Consider the following 19,319-nt stretch of genomic DNA (forward strand, 5'->3'; position numbering starts at 1 on the left):
CTGGAGCTCTGTTACTGGAAGCCTGCCTCACAAAAGCTGCTCTGGAAATAAACCTGCAGGGAGATTCTTATCAGGTGCTGAGATAAGTTTGTAGCACCCCCCCCCCCCCCCCCCCCCCCCCCCCCCCCCCCCCCCCCCCCCCCCCCCCCCCCCCCCACCACCACCACCACCACCACCACCACCCTACTGATTGTAGCCACTGTTTCCCTGGGGCAGACTGATGGAAGTTCGCCTGCCAATTTGTACCATCAGCCCCATGGACCACCACCATCACTCATGCACACACCACTTTCATCTGTAAGTACATAAGTTTAATATCACCCATGGAAACTCTCCATACAATGAAATAACATGTTCACAGTAGTGGACCCTTCACCAGAAACAATTAAACAGTGCACGTTTTGCAAATTATAGACTATATTGTGTCTTTATTTAGAAAACAGGACAAACAAAATGTAAAAAAAATTCTTAATATCCAACATTCTCATACAGTGTACCTCAAATGAATGGAGACTATAGTCAAATAAATGTCGACGTAAGAAAAGTGGTTTCATTGGAGAAGATTTGGCCATGATGTACAGTACAGTCTACGTACAGGCCCATAGAGCAACCATGCCCCCTAGCGGCCATAAGACGAAATGAAAAATAAGGTTACCTATTTTAAAGTTTGCCGTTTGTTTTAATTTGAAGGTTTTAAGGAAACACATTCTAGCTCATTTGAGCTTTCACCCTTTCCACTTGACCCACTGACTCTAGTTTAAAGGGGTGAAACCGAGCGCGTCATTTGTTGCCTTCATTGGTCGGACGATCCAAAAATGCGGCCCTTTTTGATTATTACTTTGTTATTAACAGTGGCGTTGGCCTATTACGTCTATACACCGTTACCTGACGCTTTAGATGAAAAATGGAAACTCATGTCTCTGGATGTAGTACTTCGGACTACGATGCACTATGTAAGTTTTATATTTTACATGCAAAACACAAATGAATTAGAGCTATTATGGCCTAAAGACAAAAATGTAGAGCTAAATTAAATTATCAACGATTTGTGCTTACTTTTTGTAGGTCAGAAAGTCTAGTACACTGAAGCTTACATATTATAAGGATGTTATGAGGGTATATGTTCAAATTGTTATTTATACAGTGGTGGAAGAGTACTGCAAATTTGTACTCAAGTAAAAGTAATGTTAGACGAATTACAGAGGGAGGGCTGTTGTTTTTTTCCCTTTTTACTATTCTCTTGTATCCCTTATTTCTGTCAAACCTGTACTCCCACATATAAAAAAAAGAAGAAGGAAAAAAAATATATCACAAAAACACAAAAAATGCAAATGGTATATGCGTGAGCATTATCTCTCCACTCACCTTTGATCCACAGGAGTAAACTGGCAGTAGGTGAAGAGTAATATGAAAGAAACTATGGAAACACAATCTAAAAAGTGCCAGTGCAAGACACATTTGCTTTTTATTTAAACAAGACAATACTATAACCTTTTACTTGTAAAAACATAATACAAAATGTTGAAGTGTAGATTTAGGGTGCATTCACATTTTCACACCACATAAAAATTGGGACTAAATTGCGACTAAATCTAACCAAGGCCAGAAATAAACCAGGACTAGAACAGGACTCATCTACATCAGTAAACTGGGGTCAAGTCAGGACCAGACAAGTCAAAGAATGAATGCACTCTTTGAGAAAAAAATTTAAAAAATAAATAAAAATTAAATGCTTGAAAAACTATGGTTTGTATGCATACATAGATCCTTCCCTTTAGTTCCTATTTAACCAAATAATTATAATATTCTATCAAAGAACCTCCAGTCAGTATATTTGAACTGTTATCTGGTTAAAAATGAACTTTAAAATGTCTAAATGAAATGAGCAATGCCTCAGCCATGATTACATGGGGAAAAGGGACGGGATACAACCACACACCAAAACTTAACACATTAATAACAAAACAAAAAAAGAGCTAAAGATCATGTTAAAAGAATATTATTACACAGATCAGAAAATAGCGTAATGTGTTCCCTTTTAAGTCCATATTATATTCTTGTCTACCTCCTCCAGGCTGCACTGAAGCACTGGCTTGGCTATGACCACTACATCCACACCATCAGGAACATCGCTGGGTCTTTAGATCCTCCACCTGATCCAGATTTCCTCCCTGGAGTTAAAGTAAGAGATGAGACTTTTGCTGGTGTTCCAGTGCGAGTGTATGAAGCATCTGGTGGAGAGGGAAGTCTGAGGAGAGGACTGATGTATTTCCATGGAGGAGGATGGGCCCTGGGCAGTGCTAGTAAGTGTGTGAATATCAGATTTACTTTAATCATATATTGGGTAGTCTATTTGTAGTGTTTGTCATCAATAATCCTTGGGAGTGTGATGTTAACTGTAGACTCTGCTCTGTCTGTTTCTCAAGTTAGATTGCAGTCTGAGCTTTGTTTTAATAATCTGACCATAAAGAATAGGTGAGATTTGTGCTGTTAATCTGTTTCACTTAGTCACTGTCACCTTTTTTGTTGAAAATCAAACACCTAAATAGAACCATGAACGCTTGTATCTATTACAGGTTCTTGAAAATATGTTGTTTAAATCCATGTTGTATTTTCTTGATTTTTCAGACTATTTTAAAACTGACTCAGACTGTGTGTAGTGGACCAAACAGAAAGGCAAAGACAAGGTATAAAAATAAGTTTAAATTTAATAAAGCCAAAAAAGATATAATTTAACAAAGGCTCAAATTAGGCAAATTATTAACAAAAAAGCTGGGCCCAACTGGGGTAACTCAAAATCAAACTGAACAGAACAAAACTAACCCAACCAGACAAAGGAACAGGTGTGTTTAAATACCTGAGGACCAACTAAAGCTAAACACAAGAGGGAGGAATTACACTAATTAACTAACTAAACCAATAACTTAATCAAAGTAAACAAAAAAGCAAATAATTATAATACAGAAAATAATAAGTGATAATAATGTGACCTTACCACAAACTAAACAAATTAACTTAGTAAAACAAACTAAATAGTGCTCCCCCCCTTTGCTGAGTTCTGATGGTCTCTCCCAGGGTCCTCCGTCCGGTGCTCAAAAAAACAAAAAGAACAAGTGTAAGTAAATAAGACTTATATTAACTAAAATGCGTGCACTCAAATTAGAACATAAGTCTAAATAACGGAATTAAATTATGTTTAGTGTAATTAACTTAATGTAAATAATAATGAAAATTAAATAATACTGACACTATGGAGTGGTGGCAGAGGTATCCACCACACTGTGTTTGCTAATGTGAGTATTATGACAACATGGTAATTGATGAACATTCTGCCGTAAAAACACAGACGTGGACAAGATTGTTGGTACCCCTCTGGCAATGAAAGAAAAATCAACAATCATCACTGAAATAACTTGAAACTGATAAAAGCAATAATAAAAACAAATTTACTGAAAATTGTCCAACAAAAATCAAACATTGCTTTTCACCTGTGGTTCAACAGAATTATTAGGGAAAAAATAATGAAACTGGCCTGGACAAAAGTTATGGTGCCCTTAACTTAATATTTTGTTGCACAATCTTTTGAGGCAAACTCTGCAAACAAACGATTTCTGTAACTGTCAGTGAGACGTCTGCGCTAGTCAACAGGTATTCTGACCCACTCCACGTAAGCAAACTGCTCTATTTGTCTCAGCTCTGAAGGGATCCTTCTCCAGACAGCACGTTTCATCTCATTTCACATGTTCAATAGAAATGAGGGTCACAGAAGAACACTCCAGAACAGTCCAGTGTTTTGTTCTCAGTCATTCTTGGGTGCTTTTAGCTGTGAGTTTTGGGTCATTATCCTGTTGGAAAATTCATGACCTATCACTGAGACCAAGCTTTCTAACGCTAGGCAATATATTTCATTCCAAAATACCTTGATTGTCCTGAGATTTCATTGTACGTTGCACAGATTCAAGACACCCTGTGCCAGATGCAGCAAAACATTCCCAGAACATAACCAAGCCTCCTCCATGCTTCACAGTAGGGACAGTGTGCTTTTCTTGGTGTGCTTCATTTTTGCATCTGTGAACGTAGAGCTGATGTGTCTTGCCAAAGAGCTCCAGTTTTGTCTCATCTGTCCAAAAAACATTCTCCCAGAAGCTTTGTGACTTGTCAATATGCACTGTGGCAACTCCAGTTTCACTTTATTAGGATTTGCAGTGGTGACCTCACATGATGTGCACTTTGGCGCAAACAATCATGGATCAAACACTGATTTACCTTGCCTCTCGGGTTAACATTTAATTTGTTTGGAGGTTATTCTGGGCTCTTTGTTACCATTCGTATGACCCATCTCTTCAATTTGTCATCAATTTTCCTTCTGAAGAACATGTGTAACTGTAATCAGGAACATTTAACTGCTTGGAGACAGTCTTATGGCCTTTATCTTTAACCTGCTTGTCTATCATGTTCTTTTTAGTCTCCTGACACATTTCTCTTCTTCTCTGGTCCATGTTCAGTGTTGATCCATCATGTCTCCAAACAGCACAATGACACACGTCTCCCTTTAAACAGGCAGACTGACTGAGGACAAGTTTGAAGACACCTGACCTGTGATGCAAATTAGAGGACACACCTAAATTGAACATGTCCCTATTGTGCAGTTACTTACAATCTTTTCTAGGGGTACCATATTTTTTGTCCAGGCCAATTTCATTATTCATTTATTTATTTATTTATTTTTTTGTAATTCTGTTGAACAACAATTCAAAAACAGTGTCTGATTTTCATTGGTTATTTTTCAGGGAAATTATTGTATTTGTTATTTTTCTTTTCTTAGTTTCAAGTTACTTCAGTCATTAAGAGGGTTACCAACCATTTTGTCCACGTCTGTGCAAGTAGAACACCCCCCAGTGTGATGTCACTGCAAAGTATCAAGTGAAAATTTCTGTTTCAAAGGAGACAAAAGGAGGAACCACCAGAGCAAAGTATTAGTACACTTATATAGGGGTGTAAGGATATCCAAGTCTCACAATATAATATCATCACAGTATGAACCTCATGGTACGATATTTATTGCAACATTTTGTGGAGGCAAACAAAGCTGTGAATATGTGACTTTTTCCTCTTAAAATGCCTTGAGAAGACTTAATACAAAGACTTAAAAGTGCTTAGAACTGTTATTTCTTCATGTAGTCTGCACTGAAATGGAGCAAAGAATCGTGGTCTCTGTAGCTCCCTCTGTATTTTCTAGCTGCTGTTGCACCATAACTCTTCATTTAAGCAAAGAGACTTGTGATTCAATATATTGTGATGGTCCACAATATTATTGTGAGATCTTTGATGATACAGTATCACGATATTTCGATTATTGTTACATCCCTACACTTACAACAACTTACTTATAATAAAATGAAAACTAGGAAAAGCAATAACATCTCCATGAGAGGGTGACAGACCCTCCAACAGAAAAGTTACATAGTGCACCTTAAACTATCACCCATAAAGTTTGATTTCATGAAGGTGGTCACAAAGGGGGCTGTAGATGTATCTAGACACTGGAGATCACTTCACTGTTGTTCATTTAAATCAACAGAGGGCTCGTCTTACGACAGAATGAGCCGGATCCTGGCTCATGAGCTCAACGCAGTGGTGGTCTCTGTGGAGTAAGTAGCTGCATTCAATGCATTTACTGCCACTACAATCTATGGGTTTGTTAAAGGTCCTATATTACAGAAAATTTAAGTCATACTGTTACCTAATCAAAAAAATACCTGGAGTTGTGTTTTATTTCATACACACATCTTTGAGTAAGCCTCTATTATTAGTCTGTCTACAACTCCAATGCTCAAAATGGGCTGTTCTACCTTATGATGTCACAAAGAGGTAGTTTGAAGTTAACAGCTACCTTTTACCTTCAGCAATAATAGTATTACAGGACACATGACATCACAAGATGGACCAGAGTGTCTTCTGTTTTAGAGAGCAGCCTAAATATGCAGTTTGTGTGCTAAACATGTGTGAATGAAACAAAACACCTCTCCATGTACGTTCTTGATGAGAACACAACATTATAACACTGACAAATAGATAGAAAATAGTGTAATATGTAAATGAAAACTTTTGTGTAAAGCAATATTTTTGCCCTTGATGCTTGAAGCTCAACATTCCACTGTACATTTATGCACACATCATTTCATTTGTGTTGTAGATACAGACTTTATCCAGAGGTGCAGTTCCCGGTGCCATACTTGGACTGCCTGGCAGCAACGAAGCACTTCCTGTCCTCAGAGGTTTTGTCCAAATATTCAGTGGACCCAGACCGAGTGGGCGTGTCTGGAGACAGCGCCGGGGGCAACCTGGCAGCAGCAGTGTCTCAGGAGGTCTCTAGAATTATGAGAATATAATGATTGTGTTTATAACCCGTGGTGTTGATCTCATGTCGAGGTGTGAGTCAAAATTAAACAGTCAGGGTAGGAAGGATGTGATACAAAGAATAGAAATAAAGACAGTTTTGAATTTCATTGGTTCAGTTAATATACAGCAAATGCTATACTTATCCTGTATACTGTACTTATCAAATGTAATTCAATAGGCAACATTATGTCTTATAATCTTTAAAGATAGGGCATGCAAGAATTGTATTGGAGATTTCATGAAGTAAACATGACCTGTTTCCTCAGATACAAAGTAAACATGTTCAAATCAAATATTGGTATATACTAGCTATGTTGATTTATTCTTGGTTACTAAAACATTGTACCAGACTCAGTTTGTTTAAAACTGGGGTAAAAGTACTCTGATCTGAATCATCACTACCTAAACTCCAGCATCTGCAGCTATTGATCAGTGTTAGTGCAGCCTCTGCAGCTCAGTGAGGGAATTTTGGAGGCGCTGAACTTTCACGTGACACGTGGCCTGTTCATATTCTGAGAATGAGAAAACGTGTATTTTCTATCTCTATTATCTATATCTTAAAGCACTGGCAACCCAGGTTCATTTGTGATTCCTAAAGCAGTGACAAGTTAAAAATATCTGCTCCATAGGTACTGCTTACTAATCTGATTTGTTCTTTTTATTCACAGATTTCCCAAGGCCCTGACATAAGTATCAAATTCAGTGTCCAAGCTTTGATCTACCCTGCTCTTCAGGCTCTGGACTTCAACACTCCATCTGATCTCCAAAACCATAACATCCCTGTGTTACCTCTAGATGATCTGATCAAGTACTGGATGCAGTATTTAGGTATTGACCTATCATTACGGGACCAAGTTAAGTTAAACCGCCACAGCTCCCTACAGCAGACTCATCTCACCCCTGAGTTAAGAGCTCGATTTGACTGGAAAAAACTGCTCTCTCCAAAATACCACAAGAACAACAAACTTGTGGTAGCGGAGAAAGGGTTGGCTGGTATTATAGAGAGGGTCCCTGCACTGTTGGATGTCCGTGCCTCTCCACTATTGGCTGACACAGGAGTATTATCCAAATGTCCCAAAGCTTATATTATGACTTGCGAGTTTGACGTGTTGAGAGATGATGGTTTTATGTATGCTCGGCGCTTAGAGGAGGCTGGGGTGCAGGTGACCAGTGTTCACTATGACGATGGGTTTCATGGATGCTTTAGTTTTGTCTCAAATCTGGAATTTAAAGTGGCACAAAGAGCAGTGAGAGACTATATGAGCTGGCTACAGGAAAATCTGTAGAAATTTCATTAATTTATGCCAGTGCTGGTCCTATATTATATAAAATTAAGCAACCCTTTATAATTAGTCTGTCTACATCTCCAAAGCTCAAAATGCTCTGTTCCAACTTGTGGTGTCATGAAGCAGTAGTTTTCTACTTTTTTCTTTTAGTTCAGCAGACACTGGCAATTCCAAGGCTGATATCTTCCAAATGATTCTAGTGAAGGTGAGTTTCAAAACACAGTGGAGCACTTCCTGTATTACCACATGACATCACAAGGTGGAACAGTGTGTTTTCTGTTTGAGAGAAGAGTTTAGCATAGATTTGCAGGATTGAGTTTTAAGATGTGTGAATGAAACAAAAGACATCTCCATGTATGTTTGTGATGAGACCACATTATAATATAGATAGGAAATTAGTGTAATATGTGCCCTTTAACCTGAAATTAGGGGTTTCAATCAATCAAACAAGAATGACATTACCAAATAAATATTCTTTAATGTAAACAACAAACACTTAAAATTAAGGCAAAATGCAAATGTTTTCTACCACTATACTTAGCTGCACCTCTCAGTGAAAACCCTCCCAAAATGCACTGAATATGTTTTTAAATAACATCAAATACACAATTTACACATAATTTAACAGATGTGAGACCTGCAAAAAGAAAGGAACATGCACTAGTTAAAATGTCATGAATTCAGAATATTTGTTTTGGGTAGGCTTAACATGATTTGATTAATTTTTATCCTGTATTTTTATTAATTTGCTTTAGATTACTTCACTTTTTTAAAAGATATGTTTACGTTATATTTCAATCAAAAATGTCTGCCAGGAGAAAAAGAAAGGAACAACTGAGATAATTAACCTAATATTGTAAACAAATGACTGATCTGAAAATAAAAATATTAAATGCAAAAGAAAAGTCAAATAAATCAAGTAGAGTCTAATCAATAAACCTTTCTGAATTCTCATCATTTTAACTCATGCACATTTCCATTTGACACTGTACAACTGTAGCCTGATGGGACCAGGAATATTTCTCTCTAAATGTGAATAAAATTAATATGCTACAGTTGTGTTTTGAGGATTTATTGCTGACCATTTCATATTAAATAGTGTTATTTTATTTTTTATTTTTGTTAATGTGTTAAAATGTGAATATTAAAAGACGTAACCACTTCACAAACACAACAGATAGATATGCTCAAAATGTCACAAACAATTAAGATACATCTAAATTATTTAGAATTTTAAGAATAGAATAGAGTGGAAATGTTTTACAATTCTTAGTAAACACAACAGGGGCCAAATACTGTAGTGGTACCTACTTTAGTCCTTTCAACCTCATCTTAAACATGCAACTAGCTCATAACATTCAATTAAATTTTTAAAGTTTTTTATTATTTGCAGAAGTCCTCCAATACTAATGAATGCTAACTTTACAACAGGGCTGTCAATCAATTAAAATGTTCATAATTTGCTAAAAAGAACAAAGCAAATAAACATTTGTAGGCCTCTGGTACTAGTTAATGTTGAGGAATTATCAGAACGATCAAATGAGTTCAAAGGTGAAAAGTCCTCATAATGTCACCAGGAAGCTGAACCCATACTGTGGTTTAAATCCATGAATTCCAGTCAGGACATTCCCACATCAGGACTATAAATGTTTTAAGTGATAAAGGTCTGGAAAATTGTTTCAATGCCCAAAAATCTCAAGAAATCTTCAATAGTGGAGTCGTATTTTCAAAATGCGTGCCAATCGAACATGGTACATGTATGTGAATTAACTTTTTGCTCTTTCATATTTTCTTCCTTCATATTTTACCAGTATATTATTTGTTATTTCATGATGTTTATATTTACAGCCACATACTGTATTTAACAATTTTGTGTCAAGCTTGAAGAATTGAATCTCCAACTTTTAACTGCTAAGAAACTGGATACTTTACAAACCAGGTGCCATGTTGTTGTCATTGTCATTTTCAGATATGTTACAGAAACTAGCCAGTGTAAAATTGCCTTTTGTAACCCCTTTCACCAAAATTACAAAATGTGTGAGATTTTCAAAAAAGCCAAATATGTAAAATGAGGAGTAAAATGGACTTGTCTATTAATTTCCTTCAGTTTAATTTTTGTCGTTATTATGTATACTGCATGCAGACGTGCTGAAAATAACCAAAAAAAAAAAACAAAAAAAAGAAAATAAACAAACCAAACAAAAAATGTGATGAAAATGAAATAAAATTTAATGATTTATGTTGAAAATGAAACAAAACAAACATCAAAACAAGGAAAAGTAATCAAAACTAAATAGTTAACAGAATGCAATTTCAGAAAGCACTCATTAACACTTAGTAAAAGCCTATTAACCGCTAGAAACAGAAACAAAAAACAAAACAAAATCAAAAAGAAAAAATCAAAATAATTCAGAAAAAAAAAATCAATAAATCAAAATAAACTGCAAACTTAAAGATGCACTATGTAACTTTTATGAAATTCCACCTGCTTATCTCCAATAAGATTTTGCTTTGCCTTGAAAGTTTCACATTATAACATAGAATTATTTATTTATTTTATTTTATTTATTTTTTTATTCATGTACGCCAATCCACAGATCTAACATGTAAATTTTCCTAGTGGGGTCAACTGCTTATCTGCAGGAAAATCGACACGTTTGATGTGACACTATGGAATATTTCAGAAAAGGTAGCATAATCTCTATGAAGATAAGCAGGTGATGGATCCTTAAAGTCAGAAAAGTTACGCAGTGCCCCTTTAATAGTTTTACTGAGTTGGTTCAAACTTAAGTACCTCTTCTCAGACTTCCTAAATGCTGTTTCTAGTCCAGGCCTGATCACCTCCCTTTGGTCCATTCAGACTCCCTACTCCATACTAGGCCTTAAATTTAACAAACCAAAATAAATCCACTTTAGCTATCAACATAAACCACATTTCCATATAATTACACTGTTTGATATATGTAGTCAGTGGTGATATTATATTCATTAAAAGCGCTTTGCTTTTAGACAAACTGGAGGCAGCATCTTTAAGAGTCTTTAAGATGATAATTTAAGGCAACTACTTCTAAATAAGAGTTGATTTGAGGAACATCTCCCCTCTTCTTTAGACTATAAATTACCATTAAAATACTTAAGAACAAATACGTTTTAGACATATTTTACATTTACTTGAAACCAAAACCTTCTTGTATTTTAAACATTTTTGCATTTGTGTGTTTGATGCTCTGAGATAGCAACACTGCCCACAGACTGCAGGAGCTATTTAAAAAGACAGTTTCCCAAATACTCTAATGCAATACAAAAGGTGCAGAATAGTGATTTTTACAAACTTTTCAAAATAAAAGCCTGGTATATGTCGCCTCCTTACCACTTAACTCACTCGATTGTCTCTTCTCTTACTTGTGTCCCTTGTTGGTCTTGAAGGACACTTGCAGCACCTTGTCTCCTAGACGATAACCGTTGAGGCTTGCGATCGCCATGGATGCCTCCTCGTAATTTGTCATAGTAACAAAGCCGAAGCCTTTGCACTTGTTGGTGTTGAAGTCGCGGATGACTTTGACATTTGTGACGGCACCGAACGGACCGAACATTTGCCACAGCACGCTCTCGTCGGCGTCCTGCGTCAGGTTGTAAATGAAGATGCACCAGCCGTTGTTGCAGTTGCCAGGGACCACACCCCCCATCCCACTCATGTGGTCCACACCCATCGGGGAGAACCTGGGAATCAAGGAAAAAATTAAGATTCATTTTAACATTGTAGTACCCTCATAATAATTATTATGATCATAATAATATGCACCATCTACCCTCCTGACCATCACCAACACTCAAGTAAACACTACATTCATATAAACCAAAGTAGGTGAAGTGTGTTGCCTAAGGACACAACAACAGTTTCCATTAGAGTTCCTGTGGCCCCACTATCCCACTTATTCCCAGTGGTCTCCCATCCAAATACTAACCAGGCCTGACCGTGCTGTTTTAGATATCTGACATAATAGGAAACGCCATGTAATATATGAGTATACACTCATATATTACATGGCGTTTCCATTGGAAATATTTATAAGGTTATTTCATGTTCGTTAAAAGATGCAACACAATTCTCAATATAACATTGAATCATTCAATATGACCTTCACAATGCAATACAAATAAGTGACTAGATACATGCATGTCACTCTTCCAACACCATGTATCATGACACACTTTCACAGATACATAAGGAAAACAGCCCCATAAAAGACCCAACTCAGCTATTATTTGAACAATGAGTACAAAGGGTTATTGAATAAAATGTTATGGTTATTGATAATTACCATCCTGACCCATGTATCGAAATGCATATGGAATTGTGAGAAAACTTCATAGTTGTATCCCTAATGCTCAAACAATTATTCTGATTGGTGGTTAATTTTCAGACAGTATTAAAAAGCTGTGAGCTATACACTTGTCTCAGCCACACAAGTTCCAAAAATAGGGATATATTAACCAGAGAAAGGTCCTGAGTTGCAAAACAAACATGGTGGCTTGCGTAACTGAAGAAATGTTTGAAACAGGTCAAATAAGAATCATAATGAACTGAATAAGAAAAAATATGGCTAATCAACTACTACTGCCTCAGTATGTAAGAGTTGGCTTGCCAACCATTTAATGTCCATTTAAGGATTAAATTTTCAATCAAAAAGGTCACTAAATGAAAAACTGTTGGCTAGTTCATGACTTATGTAAATTGAGAGGGACCTGTTTAACACAAATGAGCACAAATGTTGTAGTTCCAAATAAATTAGTTCTTTTCAGGTCAGAATGTATTAAAAAATTGCTCAGATTAACTTGAGAAACAGAGATTCAGAAAGAGCAGAGCCTCCAGTTAACTTCACCCTCTATACATCAGCTGAAAGTGATCAAAAACAAGATCTAATACAAAAGCTTATACCTGAAGCGCTGGGCCTGGTGGTGCAGAGGTCCTCCGAATCGCCTCGAGGGGTTGGGCAACACCTGTGGAGGGACGAGCTGAGCGTTCTTCATCTGGTTTGGATTCGCCGCAAACTTCACGATAATTGGCTCCGTGGCTCCGGGAGGTTTTTGCCCGTTCAGATTTTTGATGGCCTCCTCCGCCTCTGCGCGCTTGTCGTATCGGATAAACGCAACGCCACGAGACGCACCTAGACGCAGAAAAACAAAACGTGACACTGACCAAAAATCATCTAAGAACTTTCATTTATTGATACCTTGCAGTAACCTCATGCTGGGGGTGTATTTCTATCCATTTCTAATGTTCAGCAGTTACTATGGTGAGATAATACACATTAGCAATAACTACCAAAATTGTTTCAGATGGATTTAAACAACACATTCGTGAGCCTCTGATTAACATGAGCATAGTCCATGGTCCATGGTTAGGTGTTTCATTTTGAACAAAAAGGTGAGCGTGACCAATTGAAAAACTATTGCGTAATTCTAGCTAGCTTGTAACTGTAATGTAATGTGTGACTGTAAGAGATTTGTATAACAGCGCAAATCATCTCACCTGTTTCAAGGCAATAAAAACAGCAGCAACATTTAATGCCAGCTGTGGAACATTCCCGGTAAAGCAATAATATCTTTATGGACCCTCCGCCAGAATAGTATAGTATACCTTTAGTTTAACAAATGGCATTTCTAACTCCTGTGACCGCTGACATTTGATAATTCATTCATTCAGTAAAATATCAACATTTTCAAGCTATTTTTAAACTTTTCCCTACACTGCAATTCTCAAGTTTCTTACATGAAAAAGGACCAATTATAGAAATAGCAAGGACGTCAATCACCTTTCGTACCTGTGCCCTGTTCTATAAGCAGACGCGAGTTAATGATCTGTCCGTATCTGGAGAACATGTCCTCCACATCCTTCTGGCTGAGACCGCGAGGCAGGCCGCTGATGTACAGGTTGGCATCTTTAATAATGTCAGAACTCGGTCGCGCATAAGAAACCTACAAAGAACAAGCAGCAAAAGCATTAGAGTTTGATAGGAAGAGTTACTGAAGTCAAATTAATTAGTGGCTTATAATGAGGATTGTTTTGCTAATTATTATCCACTTAGAATTGAATATTTTTATATTATATATATAATATATATATATATATATATATATATATATATATATATATATAATATATATATATATATATATATATAAATAAGTATACATTATTTGATATGTTTTTAAACATTCATATTGTCATTTTCAATTAATTAACCAACCTTATGTACAGTTTTGATAGAAAACTCTGACGTGTGGGGTGGAAGCATTAGAAACATTACAGCAAAAATAATAATAAAATAAATGAACATCTGAAGGGGATAAATAAAATGAATGTAGGGCTGGGCATAACGCATAATACCACTGTACATCGTAACATAGAGAGACCTCTGTAAGATATTGGGGGATTTAGTTTTTTTCATAAGATACATAAAAATTTAAATATAAAATTGTTATTCACAATAAAAAAAATCAACATGGTGACTTGTTATTGAATTCAATTCCATTTATAACCCATTTCTCGTTGCAATTTATCTAAGTATTATAATGTCTAGTAAGTCAATAAAAAATATAAGTACTTTAAGCTAAAATCTGCCAAATTGTGGCTTCTTGGTAAGAGAATATTTACATGTAGTATTAATATTAAGAAAATAAGAAAATAAGGTATATCTATTTTCATTACAAATCACAACAGATAATATAATCATATTTTATTTTGATTAATAGCAGTGCTGTGAGTCTGTTTATATTGCAGGTAACAAGTAACATTTATAAAAATAGTCATTGATCACTTCAGTAGACACAGTCTTATTAAATGTTGTTGGCATATGGTAAACTGATCATTTATACAGCTGTTTACTGCCCAACCCTAGATGGATGTACATAGAAACCAACAGAAAGCATAAATATAAAATGTATAAAAGTTAAAGTAAAACAGGTCAAATTAAAAGGCAGACTGAAACAAACATGTCAGAGGGCGATCAGTGAGCTGGAGAAGCCTCAGGACATGTACAGGGACTAGAGCTAGTTAGCAACAGCACAAGAGCCACAATAGAGAGTTATGACATGAACAAGTTTGCTTTGAGAATTGTAGAACACCTGTTTGCACGTTACCTTGATAGTTTTGGACTGAAGTCTTAGTCCATTCAGAGTACTGATAGCTCTTTCTGCATCACTAGGGTTTACATAGTTAACAAATCCGTACCCTAAACTGTGGCCTAGAGGAAAAAAAAGGAAAACAACAAAATAAAAACAAAAAAAGTTCAAAAAAATCTGTGAAAAAACAAACAAATCATTAAAAGCAAAAAACAAATCCAAACATTGCGTACTATTCGAAGCAAACAAATTGAAAAGCTATTGGAAGTAGAGTAGAAACAAATAAAACAGCTCTAATTAAGGTAAAATTATTTGGAAAACATGCCCAAATTAAGTAGGAAACAAATTTGATATTTAAAACAAATTTGAAAATTCTGAAAACTCCTGCTATAAATAAATAAATAAAACCCTAATGAAAATTTACAAGCTAAAATTTGGTTAAGCTACTTTTCGTGCTCTCCCTTATCAGGTCTGTCTTATTTGCATATTGGGTTGCTGTGGCGATATCCCTCCAAAGCTGGGGCCTACCTTGCACTTTGTCCCGAATTAATTTAGCAGAGTCGACCTCCCCGATGCTGCTGAAGAGGCTGTGTAGCTCCTCCTGTGACATGCTCTGGGGCAGGTAGTTTATGATCAGATTGGTCTTTGCATCCTTGTCCCCTTCTCCACCCATGTGATCTTCGTAACCGTTCGACATGTCAAAAACCTCCTGCTAAACAAAGAATTGGTACATGGTAAATGCTCACATTTATATAACGCTTTTCCACCTTCAAGGCTCTCAAAGCACTTTACATCACGGAACCACTCACCCATTCACGCACACACATTCATACACCAGTATGCAGACACTGGTACCGAGGTGGATTAAGTCTCTTGCCCAAGGAAACAACAGCAGCATTCATCCGGGGGAGCTGGAATCACACCACCAACCTGTGGGCCAGACAATCTGCCCACTCTCCAAATTATGTGGTGCCCTTTAATCTTTTGCACATGTTTTTCCAATGTGTTTTTTACTTATAAATGGCAAATAAACTAACCTAACCTAGAAGGACCAAAGTAAATAACTATTAAAGGACTTCTTATGAGCAAGAAGTATAAAGATAACGTGTCTTGCTGAGTATATTTTCATCCAGGTTGAATTAAAATAATCATCTAATCTAATGAAAAACTGTACTGTAGTTTATTCGGATGCATTTATGCATTTAGAGCAGGTGTACCCAACAATTTGGGATGTGGTGACACAACAAGACAATAAAAACAAACAAATCCGATATTTTTAGGCTGATACATTTAACCCACTTGACTACCAATATGCATTCTTGTTTAATTACAAGACCAACTATTAGAGGCACGAAGGCAGCATTAAAAGTCTTAAAATCTTATGTAGCCTTTACTGTTTAGGAGATAGTGCTGTGAATGTGACCTGGCAAACATCCATTCATGCAGAAAAAGAGGGGTGTAATTGTGTGGTCTGGGGCTTCGGAAACACCAGCAATGAATGAAAGGTTTGTATTCGACCATGAGCATTGACTGGAGTGTGTAGAGCCCCTGTTTGAGCTTGGTCCACTTGTGACAAACTGATACCAGTAAAGCATGTTTTTGTTGAATCAAATGTAATGTAATGATATATATATATATGTACTATTTTCTTTTGTGCATTTGTATCTCATTTTTACTCTGCATGAGGACATTAAGGACCTAGAGTATACCTAGACAACAATACTTACTTTTGTGAACTTTGAATGTCCTCGAATTGCCATGAAGACACCTCACTGCTCTGGAAGCTAGAAAGCATGAAAATTAATTGACGTGACAAAATGATCAAGAAGACACATAAGTCATCCAAGTAAACTGGATAATTCCTGGTTTAAAGGTCCTATATTACACAAAATTGACTCTTGTGAGCTTTGAACCATGTTGCAACCTCCTCAAAAACATAACTGGAGGTGTCTTGTTTCATTCACACATGCTTGAGGAATCCTTTATTATTAGTCTGTCTTAATCTCCAACGCTCAAAATGTTCTGTTCCACCTTGTAACATCATAATACTATAGTTCTCAAGTTACTTCCTACCTTTAACCTTTTTCAATAGAGACTGAATTTGGTCCTGGAAATGCCAAATGATTCTAATGAAAATATATGGAGTTTAAAAACAGTTAAAAACACACACACACACACAGTGGAGCACTTCCTGTATTACCAAATGACATCACAAGTTGGGTTTTCTGTTTGAGAGAAAAACTCTAATATACAAGGTTTATGTTTAACACACCCACCCTTTAATAAAAACAACAGATTGCACTAAAAACAACAGATACTTATAATTAAGTGCTACACACAAAGGCAGAGCAATTTTGAGTTTACTATTCATGGTAATTCTGCGTACAGCCTGAACCCATTCATTCATCACTTACAGTAGCGTGAGAAAAACACATACGCCCCCAGACGACAAAAGATCGTTGTGTATAAAAGAGACAATGGTTCTTTCTTACCCCATATTAATACACGTGTTAATTTAATCGATCAGTAACGTTACATTAAATGTTTGCTTTTATTTGTCACTTTAGAGTTATTTCGTGTTCACACTGTTTGGTTTGCACGCATGTGACGCGCGCAGGCCTATCACCAAGGCAACGTAGCAGCTAATGCTACTGTACCTTTTGTCTACACCAATTAATGAATTAATTTGATTTACCAGTCACATGTTTTGAATCATGTGAAGTAAAGAAAGGTTCTGGTAAACTCATGTCGAAAATTGTATATCAATATGTGAAGGCAATGTCTACGATCCGTAACAAAAGCGGCCTGTCCTGCAGCTAGGCTAACATTAGCACAAACAGCTAACACCACGCTAACAAACAGGCCACACAAGCCGCATTTCACATCCAGACCAAACGTGAAACTGCTGAATACTCCACGTGCGGGAATATATGTTTTTTTCTTACCAGTTTTTATAGATACTCGCTTCTCGCCTCCTATTAATCCAGTTTAATCATCGACAGGGGCTAGCAGCAGAAGAACAGAGTGGAAACACGAAAATGCGACGTGACCACCGCCGCACACTGTCGCTGTGCTGCCCCTGATGGTGCCACGCCTCTGCACCGCACCGTAGGCACGCTGATGCTGCTCATACAAAAAACATTTTGTACATGTACTTTACCTTATTGTGCACACATTTAATTTGATATTCCATCATATTTTTTACCATGGTCATAACTCTTATATTCTCCTTTTAGGATCCAAAAACCGTTGGGAAGGAATTTGTAAAATACCCTAAAATGTCCGGGGATTTGACTCTCAACCAGCCATCTTTGTGTGAGACACTTTTCTTAGTTTTGGCGACAGTCTTGGCTCATCTGATCATGAACCATATAACCATGGAAGTACAGTTACATCCATGGATACAACAGCAGCACTTCGCCAGCTGCGTGTCTGTATATATGGCTGGCTGTATATATTCTTTATACACTCTAGACTGTGTGTGTATATGTGTGTATATGTATATATATATCGAGCAATAGAGGCCCAGATCTACCACACCAGACAAGACCCACGGTGTAGACTGTGCAAAGAGGCTCCTGAGACAGTCCAGCACATAACTGCAGGGTGTAAGATGCTGGCAGGGAAAGCATACATGGAGCGACATAACCAAGTGGCGGGCATAGTGTACAGAAACATCTGTGCAGAGTACGGGCTGGAAACCCCAGGATCAAGGTGGGAAACACTTCCAAAGGTTGTGGAGAATGACCGAGCCAAGATCCTGTGGGACTTCCAGATACAGACTGACAGAATGGTGATGGCGAACCAACCAGACATAGTGGTGGTGGATAAGAAACAGAGCAGAGCCGTGGTGGTTGACATCGCAATACCAAGCGATGGTAATATCAGGAAAAAGGAACACGAGAAGCTAGAGAAATACCAGGGGCTTAAGGAAGAGCTGGAGAGAGCCTGGAAAGTAAAGGCATCAGTGGTGCCTGTGGTGATCGGAGCACTCGGGGCTGTAACCCCCAAACTGGAAGAGTGGCTACAACAGATACCGGGAAAAACAATGGACATCTCAGTCCAGAAAAGTGCAGTACTGGGAACAGCAAAGATACTGCGCAGAACTCTCAAGCTCCCAGGCCAGAGGACCCGAGCTGAATGAGGGTGAGAGAGACCTACCACCGTGGAAGGTGAGAAACACATTTTATATATATATATATATATATATATATATATATATATATATATATATATATATATATATATATATATATATATATATATATATATATATATATATATATTCCTTATACAGTATATGGTGCAGTGTGCAGTGTTTCTTCTTCTCTGAGACACAGACAAAGCTCATGTCTGTGAGAAGTGCACAGGAACAGGGCTCTATCAGAGGAACAGGAAACCACCACATGTATATTACCGCCATAATAGCCCCGTGCAAACTTTAGATAGTTATTATACTTTCATGGATAGTTGCTATGGTGATTTCCGATTGCCAGGTGAGTGTGG

General features: G+C 37.0%; 2 protein-coding genes across 5 annotated transcripts; one reads left to right on the top strand and one right to left on the bottom strand.

The window, feature by feature from the left end:
* The first annotated feature begins 805 nt into the window (after positions 1–805).
* Positions 806–8,249, top strand: LOC110173962 (neutral cholesterol ester hydrolase 1-like). Its single transcript, XM_020939988.2, has 5 exons — positions 806–953; positions 2,075–2,303; positions 5,582–5,651; positions 6,197–6,368; positions 7,071–8,249. The coding sequence occupies exons 1-5, from the start codon at positions 816–818 to the stop codon at positions 7,686–7,688; spliced, it is 1,227 nt and encodes a 408-aa protein (XP_020795647.1). The 5' UTR covers positions 806–815; the 3' UTR covers positions 7,689–8,249.
* A 1,645-nt stretch (positions 8,250–9,894) lies between these two features.
* On the bottom strand, positions 9,895–17,919 carry LOC110173907 (ELAV-like protein 1). 4 transcript variants are annotated; one of them, XM_020939950.2, is made up of 7 exons: positions 17,759–17,919; positions 16,541–16,597; positions 15,342–15,522; positions 14,832–14,935; positions 13,514–13,667; positions 12,628–12,856; positions 9,895–11,408 (listed from the first exon to the last, which is right to left on the bottom strand). In XM_020939950.2, the coding sequence occupies exons 2-7, from the start codon at positions 16,571–16,573 to the stop codon at positions 11,087–11,089; spliced, it is 1,023 nt and encodes a 340-aa protein (XP_020795609.1). In that variant the 5' UTR covers positions 16,574–16,597; positions 17,759–17,919; the 3' UTR covers positions 9,895–11,086. The 4 variants fall into 4 exon arrangements, with proteins under 4 accessions (XP_020795609.1, XP_020795593.1, XP_020795602.1 ...); XM_020939934.2 differs by having other exon boundaries at positions 13,505–13,667; XM_020939943.2 differs by having other exon boundaries at positions 15,342–15,525.
* Between the last annotated feature and the right edge of the window lie 1,400 nt (positions 17,920–19,319).

The sequence above is a fragment of the Boleophthalmus pectinirostris genome, unplaced genomic scaffold (genome assembly GCF_026225935.1).
Source record: "Boleophthalmus pectinirostris isolate CB_2022bp ecotype Guang Dong unplaced genomic scaffold, ASM2622593v1 HiC_scaffold_10, whole genome shotgun sequence".
NCBI lineage: Eukaryota > Metazoa > Chordata > Actinopteri > Gobiiformes > Gobiidae > Boleophthalmus > Boleophthalmus pectinirostris.